This window comes from Lactuca saligna, chromosome 7 (assembly GCF_052625555.1).
Source record: "Lactuca saligna cultivar CGN05327 chromosome 7, ASM5262555v1, whole genome shotgun sequence".
Classification (NCBI taxonomy): domain Eukaryota; kingdom Viridiplantae; phylum Streptophyta; class Magnoliopsida; order Asterales; family Asteraceae; genus Lactuca; species Lactuca saligna.
Window position 1 is genome coordinate 68,695,912 of NC_136423.1, and position 22,191 is coordinate 68,718,102.

Genomic DNA, 22,191 nt, shown 5'->3' on the forward strand with positions numbered 1-22,191 from the left:
CGTGCCTTTCACTTTGCTATTAGCTTTTATTTATGATCTATTTGCTATGGTACTGCATTGATGTTAGTAAGTATATTTCGGAGTGTTATATTACTTACTTATGATTAAGTTATATGCAATTTGCATACCATGGATGTTAGAATAGTAGTTTGAAGATGTTCCCTTAGAACAAGATTTCAAGATGCGGTCACTGAAGCAAGTGTGAGTGAGGCTCGGGAGGTGTTTTGTTAGCCTTAAATGGTGGTTCAAATTCGGTATTGGTTAGTTTTGGAGCACAAGCGTTGGTGAACATTGGTTATCAACAGACCGACCATTAGATGGAGAAAAGGATTGGGAATCCTTTCAGTCCTGGGAGTTGTAAGGATTTAGTGGAATCAAAGAGGGGGAGAATCACCTAGTAGTCAGGAGCTGAGGTAGGATTGCAAATTGGATGTGTTCGCATCCTTGATGAAAGAGGAAGCAGCCTGGGTGGCTACTTAGATAGAGCAGCGTGGAAGTCAGAAATTTGGAAAGCTTCCCGACGTTGACTTGGTTTACTTGCAATAGTTGATGATTGGTTGGGAACGAGGTTGGAGATTTCCTAGGCAATGCACGAGTTGAGTTAGGATGTAAGACTGCGGGATAGCCATAGGATTCATTTGTAGTCTATCAGAGCAGCGTGGGCGAGGGACCGTATCTCCTAGTTAGTGGAGTTTGGGCGAGGCCCGTGTCTCCTAGTTAGCATGATAGAAATCAGGAAAGGATAGTTCGTTGAGATTCAGAATGGAGTTGGCCTGCATAGCCCTAGAAAGGTGAGACATTGGGATAGGCTGCTCTAAGATATAGTTGGGTGAGACCCATGGGCAAGGACCGTATGTTGGTAGTAGTGCAGGTGTGACCTGGTAGAGACCTTAGGGTCAGGATAGGGGATCGAGGATCTCAGAGAATATAGAGTTAGAGTGGCAAGGAAGATAGAACAGTTTTAGATATCTGAAGTTTCCTTCAGGAGTCGCTAGGAGCGACTAAGCGATTGAGCTTGGGTTTAGTAACTAGTGGGAGTCCAATAACCTAGTTGATGGCCGATTAGTTGGGACCAGGGTGGTCTTGGTTCATCTGGAAGGCGGATAAGAGACAAAAAAATCTTCAGTCAGGGGAAGTAATGCTAATAGAAGTTTGGTGTGGGGCGGCTAGTTGACGGAGAAGTGATACGCCTCTTACTACAGGGTTAAATAATCTTAGAGGGAAGGGTTTGACCCTTTTACACAACTCTCGTATGAGTCTAATGTTGGATAAGGTGTCTAAGTCCATAACTATTTCTGGTACGTACTTGACCCGATTTGGCATGATCCACTTGGGTTGCATGGCGTCATGCATTTGGATAGACTAAAATGAGAGAAATAACACTTATGTTTTATTAATATATCATAAGTTCTAAAATATTAATAATCTTTTTTATTTAGTATCGATCACAACTTAATTTGGAATTAATTAAGTGATCAAAAGGATACTAATTAAATATATGCGTTGATTGTGTAAATCATCCATACTTATATAGTGGGTTAATGGTTCATGGATTATCAAATTGGGCTAAAACCCATAGGATGCTCCATGGAAGCTCCGTGGTGTTTCTTGAACCCATGGGTCATGGAAATGAAAAGTCATGACAATTAGGGTTTATATGGTGTAACCTATTTGTAACATACTGTATAAGGATCCTTATGTTCAACAAAATCGGCACTTAAGAAAGAAAGAAGAGGGCTAGCCAATTTCAAGCAGTGTGGCATTTCTCTCAAGTTTATTCTAAGTGCATTTGGTGTTGTGCGAGACATTTGAGGCATCACACTTGTGGTGCTAGGCTCACAAGTTTTTCAAGGAATCCAAAGTACTACAAGGTATATTTTCTTACTAACTTTTACGTTTAAATGTTTCCCGTCTATGCTAGATAGGATTATGAACCTTAGAAAAATCATTTTGCATAAACATAGATCCAAGGTTTCTAGGGTTTCATGTACACCTAAGGAGTGTTAGAATGCTCAAAACCCTTTAGTGGTATCAGAGACTAGGCTTCTTTGTTTGATACTTGATGAAAAATAGATGAAAAGGTCAAAATTCTTGTTGTATGTACAGGAGACTCGCCGAGTCCATGGGGGACTCAAAGAGTCCAAGCGTATCTTCCACCAACTCGGCGAGTCAGCCCTTGCACTCAACGGGTTGGTCAGGCAGAGTGCATATTTTTTATTTTTGCTACTGGAAATGGACTAGAAACATTACCCTAAACTGTTTTGGTGTTATAAAACTTGTTTTAGGTGGTGTAATAGTTGTTCTAATCCATTTACAATGGCTAATATTAAAATTCCATGTTTATATGTGTTCATATGTTCTTGAAATTTTGATATGAATATTCATATTCTAATGATTTATTGATGGATCATTAGAATTACTTGTTGAATGCTGAATTCATGATCATTATGTCTTTTAATGGAATCCGTAATTCGTCCTCAACTTATGGATTACCAAAAGTTTTCTTTTAAAGTCCATTATTAAACATATAGGTTACATAAAATGAAATGTCACTCATTTTAATGAAACATTTAACTCATTAGTAATGAATTGAAAAGTTTTGTAAAGTTACAAAACTTGCCCTCAAGTTTTGGACATGTAAATTTATCTAGTAAACTTTAGTTCCAACCCCTAGAATTTTAAAAGTTAAAATTCAACCTGATACTATATAATATTATATATATATATATATATATATATATATATATATATATATAATCGAGTCATTTTACCGTTATTAGGCCTCATTCACGAAGTCAGTCTATAAGGGGGATTAAGGTTGTTGCCTATAAAATGACAGCTTAATGGGTGTCCACTCTCACCCACCGCTTCCTTGACTGGTGGAGGACCGTTAGCCGAACGGGTAGGATAATGACTTTAAATCCTCATTAAAACTATAATGATACTAAAGTAACTAAATGTTTTATAAATGCTCAATCTTAGTTACTTTAGCAAAATGTTAATAAGGTGTTAACCCATGAAATTACACTTTGCACCTTGATTAAGTCGTTAGTGGAGCATGTGTGGCTAACCGGCACACTAACTTGGACTTAACAAGGTAGGCAAAGGGTGACTTACGGTTTTTCTTAGGTCAGTGGAGCACCTGTGGCTAACTGGCACATCGATTGAATAAAAAACATTAAGGGTACCAAGTAATTTGAATGGTAACTTCACACCTTGTTTTGTGAATCGTCATGCCTCTTCGATGATGGAAGTTAGTGAATCGTCATTCACCTACCTTTCAAATATGTTATATCTTAAATTACGGCATGCCTCTTCGTAGTTATTATATAACGTGATTGGGTCCTATCCTTAATAATATATTTGGGTGTTCCATTAAGGACTATCTGTATATCTAATCTAAACTTGTTTCTCTTCTTTTACTAGATGTCTACAAACAATGCTGCTTCTGGCTCAAACCCTACCTGCTCCTTCTCTCTCATAAACCCTTTGTTGGATTAGTGTCTAAGTCCATAACTATAATTAGTATGTACTTGACCCGAACCGACATGGTCCATTTGGGTTGCATGGCATCGGAACATTTGGATAGACCATTTGTGAGAAGAGGACATTTGTGTCATATTAATATATTATATGCTCTAATATATTAATATGAAATCATGTTATTTAATTAGTATTGATCAAGAATTAATTTGGACTTAATTTAGTGATCAAAACATACTAATTAAATATATAGGGATTGATTGTGTAAATCGTTAATTTTTATATATGTGGACTTATGATCCAAGATTCCTTATGTTGGGTTTAACCCATGTGGTGACCCATGGATACTCCAAGGAGGTTAAAACCCATGGAGCATAAGGAATGGGTAAAGTCATGAGTTACATGGTGTAACCCTGTTAGCCACACTATATAAAGACCCTTTCGTTCAAGAAATTGGCACTAGTGATACATATATATGATGGCTAGCCGATTTGAGCATAAAGTGTCTTCTTCTCATGGTTACTCCAAGTGTTGATGATGTTGTGTGAACAATTTGAGGTGTCACACTTGGAGCACTGTCTTCTTCTCATGGTTACTCCAAGTGTTGATGATGTTGTGTGAACAATTTGAGGTGTCACACTTGGCGCACTAGGCTCTCGAGCTTCATGGAGTCAATTCACATCAAGAGGTATGTATTCTAACTTGTTATATTACCCAAGTATTAAAAGATTGTATGCTAAATAGGGCAATACCTCGGAATATTCATATTTGCATGTATAATAGAGAAAACATAGATCCAAGGTATTTAGGGTTGCATGTAAACTTAGGAGTGTTAGAATGCTCAAAATCCAACATCTTTGTGGGAGAGTCATATTTGATGGTTCCAAACTTTATAGACTATTTCCGGAACATTAGGATGGTCACTCGCTACGAGGATAAGGAATATGTCCTTGATAAGGAGCTGAAGGAAATTGATGAGTCCACTGCTACCCCTCAGGAGATCGCTGACTTTCGGGCTCATGAAAGAGATGCCACTAAAGTGGCATGTATCATGATGGCTACTATGACAGCTGAACTCCAAAAGTCCTACGAGGACTATTACCCTTTTGAGATGCAGTAGTACTTGATGGACCGCTACCATCACAGTGCTCGACAAGAGAGGTATGACATCATCTGCTCCATGATAACAACCTAAATGAAGGATGGTGAACCCATCATCGACCACTTGCAGAAAATGAAAAGGTATGTGGACTGGTTGGCAATAGATATCATTTTGCACTCCTTACCCTCGTGTTCTGATCAATTCCGCATTGCATACCACATGAACAAGGAGGAAGTTACCATCATCAAACTTCAAGGACTCCTAAAGACCGCTGGAACTTGTCTTAAATGTAAGTTGGTTGTTACCACTCCTACTCCAAACTCTGCCCCTGTCCTGGCAATCAAGAAAAGTAGAGGGAAAATGAGGAAAAACTCTTCGAAGGGTACGAAGGGTAAGACCCTTGATGGCTCCTCCTCAAGTGGAACCAAGAGAGGTTTAGTCACTTCTTCTTCTGACCCAAAAGAGGCTGAATGCTTCTATTGCCATGAAAATTTGCATTGGAAACGAAAACTGCCTAAAGTACCAGCAAGATATTAAGGATGGGAAAGTGAAACCCACCCATGCAGGTATTTAGACAATATTGTCTAATAAGTCACCCTATTCTAATTCTTGTGTCCTTGATACAGGTTGTGGAATTCATATGTTCTAATTTGTAGGGACTAAAAAGAAGTGAGAATGTGGAGCTTGGAAAGATAAATTTGATCATGGGGAATAGGAAAGCTTCACATATCACCAAGATTGGAGTTTATTCTTTGTTGCTATGTAGTGGGTTTACATTAGATTTTAATAAATGTCGTTACTCGCCTGAAATGGAAAGAAATATTATTTCCTTTCATGCTTTGTACAAACAAGGGTTTACCTTTTCTTTTGGCAATGAAGTTGGTGGAATAAATGCTTTCTTTAATAATGTTCTTTATTTTAAAGCATTTCCTTGTGATGGTGTGTATGAAGTTGTGTTTATTGTAGATAACCTAGGAAATAATGTGTTGTGTATTGATTCTTCTTCTAATAATAACTTGGATAAAGCATCATTATGGCATTGTCGTCCTAGACATGTAAGCAAGAAATGCATAGGCCAACTCCAAAAGGATGGAGTCTTGGAGTCATTTGACCTAAATTCAGATGATAGCAGTGAATCATGGTTACTTGGAAAAATACAAAGTCACCCTTTACTGGTTCTTGTGCAAGGGGTGAAGGTTTGTTGGATCTAGTGCACACAGATGTGTGTGGACCCTTCAAAACTGCCACAAGGGATGCTAATCATTATTATCTGACTTTTACAGATGATTATAGTGGATAGGGTTATGTCTACTTAATCAAGCATAATTCAGAGACTTTTGAAAGGTTTAAAGAGTATAAACAAGAAGTCAAGAACCAATTGGCCAAGAAAAATTAAGATGCTTCGATCAGATCGAGGTGGTGAGTATCTTAGTATAGAGTTCCTCGACTATCTTAAGGAATGTAGGATTGTCTCACAGTTAACACCTCCAGGGACACCACAGTTTAATGGTGTGGCTGAGAGGCATAATTGAACCTTGTTGGACATGGATCGTTCCATGATGATTTGAGCTTCGCTACCAATCTCATTCTGGGGGTATGCCTTAGAGACTGTCGCTCATAGCCTTAATCTAGTCCCTACAAAGAAAGTTGCCAATACTCCTCATGAGATGTGGACTGGAAAAGTTCCTAATCTAGATCACATTAAGCCACATTAAGATTTAGGGTTGCAAGGCTTTCGTGAGACGTGAGACTCACGATAAGCTCGATCCTTGAAGTGAGAGGTGTATTTTCATCGGCTACCAACTCAAATCCTTTGGTTACCTCTTCTACAGACCCAGTATGAATGTGGTCTTTGTAGCAAGGAGGGGTGTCTTTCGAGAGAGAGAGAGCTCATAAGCTAAGGAAACAGTGGGAGGCAAATTGACCTCGCAGAAATTCAAGAGTCAAGTGGTTAAGGAACTTCAAACCCTAGCAAACAACCTGAGGAAGAAACTCTTGTTGATCTAATTGACGAGTCTGTACCTCTGAGGTGCTCCACGAGATTCAGGAATGCACCTGAGCGTTACTATGGTTTCCATATTACTGCGGAAGGTGATACACTTATCAATGATGGGAAACTGGTGAGTCTGGATGAACCTAACAACTATACAGAAGCTATGGCAGGCCCCGAGTCTGCTAAATGGAAAGAGGCAAGGGACAGCGAGATATAGTCCATGTATGATAATCAAGTTTGGAACTTGGTTGACAATGTACCAGGTCACAAGACAGTTGGGTGCAAATGGATCTTCAACAAGAAGAAAAACGTGGATGGTAATGTACACACTTATAAGGTGTGGCTGGTTGCAAAGGGCTTTTGTCAAACTCCGGGAGTTGATTATGATGAAACCTTTTCACTGGTAGCAAAGATTAAGTCTATTAGGGTTATGTTAGCCATTGTTGCATTTCATGACTATGAAATATGGCAAATTGATGTCAAAACCGCTTTTCTTAATGGAAAGTTGGTTGAGGATGTTTACATTAGTCAGCCAAAGGGTTTTGTTAGTACAGAGTACCCTTACAGAGTGTGTAAACTTGAGAAATCCATCTATGGATTAAAACAAGCTCCTCATAGATGGAGTCTTTGTTTCGATGAGAAAGTCAAAGAGTTCGGATTTTTGAGGAGTGAACATGAATCTTGTGTATATGTCAAGGGTAGTGGGAGTATAGTTAGCTTTTTATACTATATGTGGATGACATACTACTCATAGGAAATGACATCCCAACCTTGCAGGAAGTGAAGTCTGGGCTTGGGAAGAGTTTCGCTATGAAAGACCTAGGAGAAGCTCCCTATCTTCTAGCGATAAGGATTCTGAGAGACCGGAGTAAGAGACTAATTGGACTTAGTCAGAGTACCTACTTGGATAAGGTGCTGAATAGGTTCATCATGCAGGATTCCATGAAAGGATAGTTACCTATTCAGAGTAACACCATATTGAGTAAGACTTAGAGCCCGAGTACCGAGGCTGAGATAGCAGAAATGAGTCGAGTACCTTATTCTTCCGTTGTAGGCTCGATCATCTATGCAATGACATGTATTTGTCCTGATGTATCCTTTGCTTTGAGCATGGTTAGTAGATATCAGGGGAATCCTGGCAAGGCTCATTGGACCGCGGTAAAGAATATCCTTAAGTACCTGCGAAGGACTAAAGAATAGTTCCTTACCCTCAGTGGGAGTGATGACTTGAGAGTTGTAGGGTATAGTGATGCTAGCTTCCAGACTAATAGGTATAATTTCCGCTCTCAATCAGGTTGGGTCTTTACCTTAAACGGAGGAACAATTACTTGGAAAAGTTCCAAGCAGTTTGTGAATCAGAGTATATACCAACAAGCGAGGCAGCAAAGGAGACAATATGGCTGAAGAACTTCATTGGAGATCTTGGAGTAGTACCAGCTATAAAGGTGCCTATGGAAATTTTCTGTGGCAGTTAAAGTGTAGTTGCCTTACCGAAAGAACCAAGAGATCATGGGAGATCTAGACACATCGACAGAAAATATCATTTCATCATACATCGAATAGAAGAAGGAATCCTCATGGAAAAGAGGGTATCATCGGATGAGAACCCAGCAGATCCTATCATGAAGGGACAGAGTAGGTAGGGTTAAGCATCTCCATCATGTAAGGCGCATAGGGCTGAAGGATGATATTAGTTTTAGTAGTTAGATAACTCTGAAATTTGTAAAGTGTAATTGACATTTGATGATGAACAAAAGTTGTGTTTCTTTATGAGTAAAGTGTTTCTATCTTTTGTCAATCGTTTACAATTATATCTTTTGCATGTTTTGGCTAGTAGAATATTTATGTTATGTAATCCATATTATTCAAATTCTCGACAGTCGGTCATATGTCGGAAGTAGATATGAATCAAGATTGTCATGAGGTTGTCTTGAGTAATCGTGAGACAGTAATATCATATAAGTCTTCAATCCTAGAGATATGACTTGTTGCCTATGAGTTGGGTATGCAGTGATTGTATGAAAACGCATTGGTAACTCGATGTTATAAAACGTGCTTTTGTGTATGATTCAACAAGTAGTAGAAGAAACATATGAGTCGAAGTTTATCTGTTCCTTCTTGGATTAGAAGTGATACATTTGAGGCATCACACTTGGGGTGCTAGGCTCACAAGTTTTTCAAGGAATCTAAAGTAGTACAAGGTATGTTTTCTTACTAACTTGTATGTTTAAAAGTTTCCCGTGTATGCTAGATAGGATTATGAACCTTAGAAAAATCATTTTGCATGAACATAGATCTAAGGTTTCAAGGGTTGCATGTACACCTAAGGAGTGTTCGAATGCTCAAAACCCTTAAGTGGTATCAGAGACTAGGCTTCTTTGTTTGATACTTGATGCAAAATAGTTGTAAAGGTCAAAATTCTTGTTGTATGTACAGGAGACTCATCGAGTCCATGGTGGGAATCGACGAGTCCAAGCGTATCTTCAACCAACTCGGCGACTCAGCCCTTGCACTCGACCAGTTGGCCAGGTAGAGTGCAGCTTTTCGATTTTTGCTGCTGAAATGGACTAAAAATATAACCCTAAAGTGTTTTGGTGTTATAAAACTTGTTTTAGGTGGTGTAATGGTTGTTCTAATCCATTTACAATGGCTAATATTAAAATTCCATGTTTATATGTGTTCATATGTTCTTAAAATTTTTATATGAATATTCATATTCTTATGAGTTCTTGATGGATCATTAGAATTATTTGTTTAATGCTTAATTCATGATCATTATGTGTTTTAATGGAATCCATAATTTGTCCTCAAGTTATGGATTACCAAAAGTATTATTTTAAAGTCCATTATTAAATACATAGGTTATATAAAATGAAATGTTACTCATTTTAATGAAACATTTAACTCGTAAGTTATGAATTGAAAGGTTTTGTAAAGTTACAAAACTTGCCCTCAAGTTTTGGAACATGTAAAGTCATCTAGTAAACTTTAGTTCCAACCCCTAGAATTTTAAAAGTTAAAATTCAACCCTTATACTATATAATATAATATTATATATATATATATATATATATATATATATGTATAAGATCGAGTCGTTTTACCGTTATTAGGCCTCATTGGCGAAGTCGGTCTATAAGCAGGGATTAAGGTTGTTTCCTATAAAATGATAGCTTAATGGGTGTCCACTCTCACCCATCGCTTCCTTGACTGGTGAAGGGTCGTTAGCCGAACGGGTAGGATAATGACTTTAAATCCTCAGTAAAACTATAATGATACTAAAGTAACTAAATGTTTTATAAATGCTTAATCTTAGTTACTTAAGGAAAATGTGAATAAGGTGTTAACCCATGAAATTACACTTTGCACCTTGATTAAGTCATTAGTGGAGCATGTGTGGCTAACCGACACACTAACTTGGACTTAACAAGGTAGGCAAAGGGTGACTTAAGGTTTTTCTTAGGTCGGTGGAGCACGTGTGGCTAACCGGCACATCGCTTGATTAAAAAACATTAAGGGTACCAAGTAATTTGCATGGTTATTTCACACCTTGTTTTGTGATTCTCGGCATCCCAGTCACAAAATCTGAAGGGCACACTCGAGATTGAAACATGCTATTGAAAAGTTCAATGAATCTTAAAAGAATCTAGGAGTTTCTAAAAACCAATTAAAACCTAATAATTTATATTTCGTTTACATGGTGGAAATTAGTGAATCGTCATTCACCTACCTTTCAAATATGTTATAGCTTAGATTAGTGCTTCTGGCTCAAACCCTAACTGCTCCTTCTCTCTCATGAACCTTTTGTTGGATTAGTGTCTAAGTGCATAAATATAATCGGTATGTACTAGACTCGACCCGGCATGGTCCATTTGGGTTGCATGGCATCAGATCATTTAGATAGACCTTTTGTGAGAAGTGGACATTTGTGACATATTAATATATTATAAGTTCTAATATATTAATATGAAATCATGTTATTTAATTAGTACTGATCAAGAATTAATTTGGACTTAATTTAGCGATCAAAAGAGACTAATTAAATATATGGGGATTGATTATGTAAATCATTAATTCTTATATATGTGGGCTGATGATCCAAGATTCCTTATGTTGGGTTTAATCCATGTGGTGACCCATGGATACTCCATGGAGGTTAAAACCCATGGAGCATAAGGAATGGGTAAAGTCATGAGTTACATTGTGTACACCTAATAGCCACACTATATAAAGACCCCTTTAGTTCAAGAAACTGGCACTAGTGATACATATATATATATATATATATATATATATATATATATATATATATATATATATATATATATGAGAGCTAGTCGATTTGAGCATCAAGTGTCTTCTTCTCATGGTTATTCCAAATGTTGATGATATTATGTGAACAATTTGAGGTGTCACACTTGGGGCACTAGTCTCGAGCTTCATGGAGTCAAGTCACATCAAGAGGTATGTATTCTAACTTGTTATATTACCCAAGTATTAAAATATTGTATGCTAGATAGGGTAATACCTTGGAATATTCATAGTTGCATGTATAATAGAGAAAACATAGATCCAAGGTATTTAGGGTTGCTTGTACACTTAGGAGTGATAGAATGCTCAAAATCCAACACCTTTATGGGACATTCATCTTTGATGGTTCCAACTTTATGGACTGGATCCGGAACATTAGGATGGTCATTCGCTACGAGGACAAGGAATATGTCCTTAATAAGGAGCTGAAGGAAATTGATGAGTCCATTGCTACCCCTCAGCAGATCACTGACTTTCAGGATCATGAAAGAGATGCCACCAAAGTGGCATGTGTCATGATGGCTACTATGACAACCGAACTCCAAAAGTCCTATGAGGACTATTACCCTTTTGAAATGCAGTAGGACTTGATGGACCACTACCATCAGAGTGCTCGACAAGAGAGGTATGACATTATCTGCTCCATGATAACCACCTGAATGAAGGATGGTGAACCCATCATCGGCCACTTGCAGAAAATGAAAAGGTATGTGGACTGGTTGTTGAAACTTAATGTGAACTTCCCTAAGGAGTTGGCAATAGATATCATTTTGCACTCCTTACCCTCGTTTTATGATCAATTTCGCATGACATACCACATGAACAAGGAGGAAGTTACCATCAAAAAACTTCAAGGACTTCTAAAGACCGCTGAAACTTGTCTTAAAGGTAATTCGGTTGTTACCACTCCAACTCCTACTCCAAACCCCGCCCCTGTCTTGATAATCAAGAAACGTAGATGGAAAATGAGGAAGAACCCTCAGAAGGGTACGAAGGGTAGACCCTTGACGGCTCCTCCTCAAGTGGAACCAAGAGAGGTTTAGTCACTTTTTATTTTGACCTAAAAGAGGCTGAATGCTTCTATTGCCATGAAAATTCGCATTGGAAGCGAAACTGCTAAAGTACCAGCAAGATATTAAGGATGGGAAAATGAAACCCACCCATACAGGTATTTAGACAATATTGTCTAATAACTCACCCTATTCTAATTCTTGTGTCCTTGATACAGGTTGTGGAATTCATATGTTCTAATTTTCAGGGACTAAAAAGAAGTGAGAATGTGGAGCTTGGAAAGATAAACTTGATCATGGGGAACAGGAAAGCTTCACATATCACCAAGATTGGAGTTTATTCTTTGGTGCTATGTAGTGGGTTTATATTAGATTTGAATAAATGTCGTTACTCGCCTGAAATGGAAAGAAATATTATTTCCTTTCACGCTTTATACAAACAAGGGTTTACCTTTTCTTTTAGCAATGAAGTTGGTAGAATAAATGCTTTCTTTAATAATGTTCTTTATTTTGAAGCATTACCTTGTGATGGTGTGTATGAAGCTGTGTCTATTGTAGATAACCTAGAAAATAATGTGTTGTGTATTGATTCTTCTAATAATAATAACTTGGATAAAGCATCATTATGGCATTGTCGTCCTAGACATGTAAGCAAGAAACGAATAGGCCAACTCCAAAAGGATGGAGTCTTGGAGTCATTTGACATAAATTCAGATGATAGCTGGAGTCATGCTTACTTGGAAAAATAAGAAAGTCACCCTTTACTAGTTCTTGTGCAAGGGGTGAAGGTTTGTTGGATCTAGTGCACACAGATGTGTGTGGACCCTTCAAAACTGCCACAAGGGTTGCTAATTGGTATTATGTGACTTTTACCGATGATTTTAGTGGATAGGGTTATGTCTACTTAATCAAGCATAATTAAGAGACTTTTGAAAGGTTTAAATATTATAAACAAGAAGTCAAGAACCAATTGAGCAGGAACATTAAGATGCTTCGATCAGATCGAGGTGGTGAGTATCTTAGTATAGAGTTCCTCGACTATCTTAAGGAATGTTGGATTGTCTCACAACTAACACCTCCAGGGACACCACAGTTTAATGGTGTGGCTGAGAGGCGTAATCGAACCTTGTTGGACATGGTTTGTTCCATGATGATTCGAGCTTTGCTACCAATCTCATTCTGGGGGTAAGCCTTAGAGACTTTCGCTCATATCCTTAATCTAGTCCCTACAAAGAAAGTTGCCAAAACTCCTCATGAGATGTGGACTGGAAAACTTCCTAATCTAAACCACATCAATATTTGGGGTTGCGAGGCTTTCATGAGACGTAAGACTCACGATAAGCTCAATCCTTGATGTGAGAGGTGTATTTTCATCAGCTACCAACACAAATCCTTTGGTTACCTCTTCTACAGACCCAGTAAGAATGTGGTCTTTGTAGAAGGGAGGGTTGTCTTTCAAGAGAGAAAGTTCATATGCTAAGGAAACAGTGGGAGGAAAATTAACCTCGGAGAAATTCAATAGTCAACTGGTAAAGGAACTTCAAACCCTAGCTGTCAACCTGAGGAAGAAACTCCTGTTGATCCAATTGACAAGTCAGTACCTCTGAGGCGCTCCACGAGATTTAGGAATGCACCTGAGCATTACTATGGTTTTCATATTACTTCGGAAGGTGATACACTTATCAGTGATGGGACACTGGTGAGTCTGGATGAACCTAACAACTATGCGGAAGCCATGGCAGGCCCCGAGTCTGCTAAATGGAAAAAGGCAATGGATAGCGAGATATAGTCAATGAATGACAATCAAGTTTGGAACTTGGTTGACAAAGTACCAGGTCGCAAGACAGTTGGGTGAAAATGGATCTTCAATAAGAAGACCGACATGGATGGTAATGTACACACTTATAAGGTGCGGTTGGTTGCAAAGGGCTTTTGTCAAACTCCGGGAGTTGATTATGATGAAACCTTTTCAATGGTAGCAAAGATTAAGTCTATTAGGGTTATGTTAGCCATTTTTGTATTTCATGACTATGAAATATGGATAATGGATGTCAAAACCACTTTTCTTAATGGAAAGTTGGCTGAGGATGTTTACATGAGTCAGACAGAGGGTTTTGTTAGTACAGAGTACCCTTACAGAGTGTGTAAGCTTGAGAAATCCATCTATGGATTGAAACAAGCACCTCGTAGATGGAATCTTTGTTTCGATGAGAAAGTCAAGGAGTTTGGCTTTTCGAGGAGTGAAGATGAATCTTGTGTATATGTCAAGGCTAGTGGGAGTATAGTTAGCTTTTTGTACTGTATGTGGATGACAAACTATTGGGTTTTGAGCATTCTAACACTCCTAAGTGTACATGCAACCCTAATAAACCTTAGATCTATGTTTCTCTAAAGTACATGCAAATAATAATTTCCAATGTTTACATCCTAACTAACATGGCATGAAGAACTAGAATCATAAAACACTTGAAGAATGACATACCTTTTGATAGTGATTGAATGCTTGGAGTTTGAAATCCTAGAACCAATAATGTGAATGCCTCAAGTGGAATCACAAATCACCACAAACTTGGAAAAACCTTGAGAGAATAATATGCGATGTAGAAATCGGCCACCACAAAGTCTCACACAACTAGTTGCCATTTCTTGCAATATGTGCATCTTTATATAGTGTGGAGGATTATGGTAAACCCTAATAACCCATGTCTTTTCCTTTCCAAGGATCCATTGGTTAAAAGCTCCATGGATCATCCATGGACCCCCATGCATGCTTAGCCCATTCCTAATGAGTTTAAGCCCACATTATATAAAATGCAACAGCCCATGTTTAATTAGTCTTCCTTTGAATCACTAAATTAATTCATAATTAATTTAAGACTAAAACTAATTAAATAACATGACTTCATATTAATATATTATAACTTATAATATATTAATAAATCATAAACATACTATTCTCATAAGATTATCCATATAAATTGTTCGGGTGAAGTGCAACCCAAATGGACCATGTCGGGTCGGGTCAAGTATATACCAAATAAGTTATGGACTTAGACACCCTATCCAACAGTCTCCCACTTGGATAAGTCTAATAACTATATTTGTGTATATTACTTCAGGAACCAACCAGCAATCGTAGCTCTCGAAAACTCTGTTGAACTATGAAGCGCCATTTAATATAAGTGATCTTATAATCCTCTGTTCTCATGATATCAGCCGGACAAATACATGGAACAACGACGTACTTATTTTCCAGCAGTTTGTTTCCCGATTTCCGATTTGTTTGACAAAGAAATTAATTGAACACATCAACTTAGTTATGACCGAGCACTACTAGAAAAACAGCCTTTTACGACGCTCATTGCGCATCGTAAAAGGCTCAGACGACGCGCAAATGCGCGTCAAGGAAGGCCCTGTCATAAAGAGAGACGACGCGCATTTACGATGCGCAGTTACGACACGCAATGCGTATCAAGGAAGGCCATGTCATAAAGGAAGCCGACACGCATTTGCGTGTCGTAACCTTACGACGCGCATGTTAATGACATGCAATGCGTATCAAGAAAGCCCCTGTCAAGAAAGGCCATATCATAAATGAAGATGACACAGATTTTTGCGTATGATAATTTTAAATGTTTAAAAAAAATATTATTTATAGATTTACTTATTTTCAAAATAAATTTGTATTTAATGTTTCATAATAGAAAATAAAATTTCATATACAAAAAATAGAATCCATTGCATAAATTTAATGTCATACAATTCTATTTCTTACAATATATAAATTTGCATCTAATCTACTATGTACATCAAATTCCAACTAACTAAAGTTGCATCTTGCCTTTCATAATTCTTTAAGACTAATGCTCCAAACAACTGATTATATGGATAAGCAGTTGTACATTGGCCCATCTCACTCAATAATGACTTAGCCAAATTCAACTCCAAGTCTTTACTACATCTTGTTGATAATGCTGCAAGATTTAAATAAAATTCAACTCCAAGTCTTTACTCAATAATCAAAATCCCAAGAGCAACATCCATTGTAGAGGCAAGTTCATTTTCAAAACAAAACATAGTATTTATAATGATACGGATGGGGAGGGTATACTGTAAAAACTCAGACATGACTATAATGGAGATAACAGGGATATATATATATATATATATATATATATATATATATATATATATATATATATATATATATAGATATATACCTTAAACAAATTAGCTTCCAGATCAGATTGAGAGTTGCAAAAAAAAAAAAAAAAAAAAAAAACTAATATATGTTAAGGTAGTATTTGGAGGATGTAATATGATGACATACACATCTAGAAGGCTATTATCTATGAGCTTGACATACACGTCCAGAAGGCTATTATCATATGAATTCCTTCTACATAGGGCAATTATGCCAACTAACTTGAATAAGTTGACATGGTTTCTAATTGAAACTAGTTTCTAGATGATGAATGGGATATAAATTCAAGTAGGGTTTTGAAGTTTGAACAACAGATATGTTGTTACCTTAACGAGGCCAGGTGGAATTACCAACCATCAACACCAATAGGCTAATGCGGAGCCTTAGCTGCAACATCCAGGCATTGCAGAATTGCTTGATCTGCCTTAATTGTAGATAATTGAAAACCCTACACCACAACACAACACAAAGATATTAGCCACTTTTTTTGCATCAGAAAACAAAATGAACTTAACAAACCTCCTATATCAAGAGAAGTCATGAATGACCCTGCATGCACTGTAACAACAGCTACTCCATGTTCCAGCTGTAAAATAGGAACAACCTTTCCAGCAGCAATCATCAGTTCGATTACAAGTGCCCCCCTAATCTGAGATTTACAATTTTCAAATCACAAATCCAATTTGTGAAAAAGAAATACATAATTAGCAATCTTATTTACTTTGAAAAAGATAAAACCATATGCATATAGATAGCTTCTAAGTTCTGACTTCCCTTAAAATGTTAATGTATAGGGTAAGACACCACTTATCAAAGGGCAAGAAGCAACTAAGCAAGAGAGATTACATTGCATACCCGTTAATCATAAGTACAACACGACTCCCACATTTAATTGGAACATAGTTAAGGTTCATATTTAAGATAAAAGTGTATATTTATTGGTTATGGTTCATATGAGGTGAGATATCGCTTAATCGCTTTTTGGATGGAAAAAGTTGAAGGCTCATCAGAAAAGCAGAGATATCAAACTCAATGAGAAATATAGTTAGTTAGTAATATATATACTTTTTTGTATGTGTCCCAAATTATATAAATTTGTTTTATTTTATCCATGAACTTAAGGTTGAATACAAAAAAAAAGTAATATACTTTTATATATTTGTTTTGCATCCAGTTTTGTTTCCTTGTATTACAAAAATGTACTATAAAAATATTACACAATTTTAGGAATCCTAATTCCAATACAAACAATATTAGTAAAGATGTGTAATGGAACAAATTGAAGTAAAAAAAAAAGGGGGAAGATATTGTATGAGAAGAACGATAATTAAATAGAACTAAACAAAAAGGATGATGTACCGAATGTTCTTGCAGAGGTTTTTTTGAAGCATTTGAGGGAAATTTCCGGAAAACCTGACTATTTGACCACGAACAACTGCTTGAAGCCATATAATGCCTTTCAGTGACCAAAATGCGCTCCGAGCCTTCACGGAGATATTAATATCAGTAAATGTGTCACACTTATTACATAAGACATAAAACAAAAAATTATGATAAAAAAGGGTATACGCCATTCCAAGACCTGTTTTATGAAATCTCACCTCCTTACTCTTAGGACACTCACAAGGGAACAAGAGTTATTATTGTGGGTTATATATATATATATATATATATATATATATATATATATATATATATATATATATATATATATATATATATATATATATATATATATATATATATATATATATATATATGAAATGTTCTAAAATTCTTAATGTTTGTTAGATTTACAAAGCTACATGTACCTACTGTTCTTTTTAAATATTAACATACCTCACTACACTAAATTGAATATTTTTATATACGAGACTAACAATGCACTGTGCCTGAATTATAAAATTTTGTATAAATTAGATAAAAATGTATTGTGCGAATTAACTATGTATTTCCAGAATTTAGTTATGTAATTTTGGTTCTACAACAAATTTGTAGAAAATATTTGTTTAGCTTCTATGGCTTATGTCATCTATTTTTTACCGTTTCATCACGTATATAGCTATTAATAGGAAAAAAACCAAACGTGATATAAGTTATACCCAACGAAGGTCTACAACAGGACAAAAAAAACTCTATAATAAAAGGTTTGTAATTATATTGGTTTTTTAATTAGACACCGGGTACCCGAAACCGGAACCGGTTCCGACAGTTCCGGGAGCGGTTCTAAAATCTTAGGAACCAATTTAACCGATTCCGGTTCCAGTTCCAAAATCCTAGGAACCGCCGGTTCCGGTTCCAACAAATTTGGTCGAGTACCCGTTTATGCTCACTCTTACATATAAAGCTAGAGTTGTTTGTTGTCGGAATTAGAATCGGAATCAGGAACTCCACCATGAGGTAACATAGGTGCCCTTTGAAAAGAAGTTGCACTCCTGCAACAATATAAACATATTGTATTTGTATTATGTCAATAAGAAGCAAAAGACATAAATACCCTCATTACCTTTTCTCAAATGAGTCAACCACAAATGTGAATTTGGGTTGAATTCCAGTGGCTTTTCTCAACCACCTATTTCCAAGAATCACTTTATCCATTGTATATACAAAAGTTGTATCTTTGCAACTTTTGTAATAACACTTAATGGTCTAGAAGGATCACCAATTTCATCCAAAACTTCCTGAACCTATATGTATCATCAAATTACCAAAATACCCATAAACCATTTAAAATAAATTAAAATTTATACCTCTGGGGTTCCTACACATTGTCTGTGTTGTCTTCTAGCAAATCTGGCCCCATAAATTTATACCTGAGATGAATGATTTTTATTTATTGAATAAAGAAAATAATAAATAATTAGACAGTAATTACTAATTAGTAAAAAGTAAATACCACTTAATTCCATTAGATGTGGCTATTGCAACATGTAAGTTTTGTGCAGTGAAAATTGAAACAGTGTAACCTCAAAACTTAAAAGTCCCTGGATTCCATAAATCATTTTTTCATTCAATCTCTTTTTCCATCACTTGTAGAGCATGTCAATAGGACCAACAAGTAATGAGTCAAGATTATTTTCCCCATGATTAAATGTTCACAATTTTTATGAAAAGATTCAGAAGCAACGTTCCAGAAGGAGTATGATTCAGTGCAAAAAGATAAGTATGCTCAAGTCACTACTCATATTCAATGTATCATTAATCTAATATGAAAAAATTCAATTTTGTTAGATATTATCATGGTCTATATGTAATGAAAACCTAAGCATTCTCACAGCTACAATTAGATACAACCTGTGAAATCGAAAGTCTCAAACATGACTAAGAACTCAAGTAATTATAAGAGAACAGTTATCATTTTATTTCGTAGCAAGTATAAATGCAAATCAGAGACAGCTAAAAGGAAATTGAAAAAATCACACACAACATAAGCATCAAATTAAAGCAATGTACCTATAACCTAGCACAAATCTGCTACCGAACCAAACTTCAACCAATCAAAAGCAAATGGAAAAGGTCATGTGTTTGACTCCTTCATACACAAATTTTTTTTGTGAACCTGGACTTGTATTACTGCAAAAAGAAATAAACCATTTACATGAAGGAGCATGCATATGTACAATAAAGTTGAATCAATAAATAGTAATAGTTGAGGTTTACCGAGTTATTTTAGCATGTCACTATGACAATATTGGTGGTGGACATACTACAAAAGTTGAACCAATAGGAACAGGGGAACCGGTTGCTTGACTCAGTTCTAAGCAAAATGGACAAATTTGGGCCCCATCATAGATAACGATTTTGGAGCCTTAACTTTTGCGTTTTCTTGAATCACCATTCAGATTTTCTGAATCTTTTATTGGTTCTGAATTTTCTTCTTTATATGGATAGCCTACACAATTTGCATGTCGCCAAGCATCACAGACATCACATTGTACCCAAAAAAACTTTAGACTTTGAGATTTCACTTACAGCCCCACACATACGCTCTTTCTTCATTCTTTTGATGTTACATTTATGCTCTCCAGCAACAACTTGTATTGTCTTGTTTCTTATATCATCAACATGTATGTCCGATTTTCTATTGTGCAAATATACAAGCAAGCAGCTCAATGGTTTTTCCTAGACCCATTTCATTTGTTGTTTTCATAGAAACAAATCAGTAAAAACATCAGAAAAGATGTATGAAATATTATAAAACCAATCGGATTCTTCTGGAATTAGGGTTCTAATATGGCTTAAGATATCAGGGAAGAAGAAGAAGAATAAGTGAAGAAATTGTACGTGTTCCAAGAGTGAAGAAATTGTAGGTGTTACACGAAACATTAAGATGCCAGGGAAGAAGAAGAAGAAGAAGAAGAATAGACTAGATGAATAACGGTAAGCACAACATACCTTAGTGCAACCAGAAGAGAAGAATCAGACCTACTTCATTGAATAGAATGAGATATTTCTTGAAATCGGACCTAGGGCTTATAAGCAGAACAAAAAATCATGAAAAATCATGCTCAGTAAAGCATACCTTAGTTCAATCCGAGCTAGGGCTTGTAAGGCCCTGAATCGTCGGCGCTGTGTGGGATGAGAAGCTATAAGGCCCTAAATCATCGACTCTAGGATAGAAGTAGATGGAGCATGTAAGTTCTTCACACTTTCAAGCATAATTGTAACCCAATCGTCGGCTCAAGCATAATTGTAACCCAATCATAGTCACTCAACGCGAAAATATGCGAATTTGGAATGGCCAAACCTAGTGGCGAAATCGATAGCAGCTTGGAACGAGATTCAAGTAAGCCAAGTTCAAGATTCGTGAAATTCTAGGGCACACGAGGCTACATGTTGCCTGAATTTCAGTCTACCGGAGTTCCGACACATAAGTCTGACTTGTACGCTTTCAGAGTTGTACTTCTTGAGATATTGTCAGGCGAAGAAGGCAAGTGAGGAATGAAGGAAGGAGTGTCGATAACTAGGCAAGGCGGCAGTCGAATCGAATCTATGGAAGGAGAAGAAAGGATCGTAATTAGGGCAAGAAGGAAACAAAAGTGGAGGATAAAAAAGAAGGCGGGTGTTCAAAATTTTAGGGATTTCATTTTCCCCCTATCTACTAAACGCGCTTTTCATTAAAATTATAAAGCGACACTCAAAGAGGATGCCCATTTAAGATATAGCGCCCTCCATGTTTTTAATTTTTTTCTCGTATGACGCTAATTTAAGGGCACGCAATAATGCGTGACCTAAATCCTTAAATTTTTTGAAGAGATGACACTTTTTAAACGTTACTCTCCATTGCGTAACATAAATCAATGAGTATCGTGGTTTACGCATCGTAAAAGGCTATTTTTCTTGTAGTGGAGCCCAGTACATAGGTCAACACAAAATCATCGAGGGGCCCAGATATCGCTTCTATTTCTAGAAGGAACAGATAAACTTCGACTCCTATGCTTTTTCTACTACTTGTTGAATTGTACATAAAGGCACGTTTTATAACATCAAGTTACTGATGCGTTTACGTGCAATCAATGCACAACGAACTCATAGGTAACAACTCATATCTCTAGGTTTGAAGACTTATATGATATTATTGTCTCACGATCACTCAAGATAAATTCCATGAAGTCATATAAGTGAGCGTTGGTTAATTCCAATACTCATAACTTATGAGCACTCATGAATGTTGTAGCAACCATTGCTATATCTAAACACCTTTAGCCATCTACAAGCTCAATTCATGACAGTCTTAATTCATACCTACTTCCGACATATGATCGACTGTGGATTGTTTAATTAACTTAGTCATTCGGACAGAATAACGCAACTATTTTGGAAGTCAAAACATGCAAAGTGAAACACAATAATAATCAAATCCAGTGTGGTCTCAGAACCCTTTTGAGCATAAATATAACACCTTTTATTTATCACCACATTGATTACACATTATTCATTGCATAATGTTTCAAATAACCAACTTATACTTGAATTGAAACAGCAGTTGTCCCATGCTCCAAGCACGTACACTGTGTTTTCTAAACAACATTTATGCCATACTCCAAGTATGCATACTAGGTTTGTCTATGATCTTTACTTTTGTGAA

General features: G+C 36.5%; 1 protein-coding gene across 7 annotated transcripts; it reads right to left on the bottom strand.

The window, feature by feature from the left end:
- Window positions 1–15,612: 15,612 nt before the first annotated feature.
- On the bottom strand, window positions 15,613–21,187 carry LOC145003743 (uncharacterized). Of its 7 annotated transcripts, none has more exons than XM_078962647.1 (11): window positions 20,626–21,187; window positions 20,499–20,528; window positions 19,764–20,184; window positions 19,557–19,676; window positions 18,854–18,916; window positions 18,610–18,790; window positions 18,443–18,538; window positions 17,463–17,587; window positions 16,623–16,752; window positions 16,430–16,551; window positions 15,613–15,873 (listed from the first exon to the last, which is right to left on the bottom strand). In XM_078962647.1, exons 7-10 carry the CDS (start codon window positions 18,498–18,500, stop codon window positions 16,529–16,531), a joined length of 336 nt encoding a protein of 111 aa, XP_078818773.1. In that variant the 5' UTR covers window positions 18,501–18,538; window positions 18,610–18,790; window positions 18,854–18,916; window positions 19,557–19,676; window positions 19,764–20,184; window positions 20,499–20,528; window positions 20,626–21,187; the 3' UTR covers window positions 15,613–15,873; window positions 16,430–16,528. The 7 variants fall into 7 exon arrangements, with proteins under 7 accessions (XP_078818773.1, XP_078818772.1, XP_078818776.1 ...); XM_078962646.1 differs by having other exon boundaries at window positions 19,764–20,225; XM_078962650.1 differs by lacking the exon at window positions 20,499–20,528.
- Between the last annotated feature and the right edge of the window lie 1,004 nt (window positions 21,188–22,191).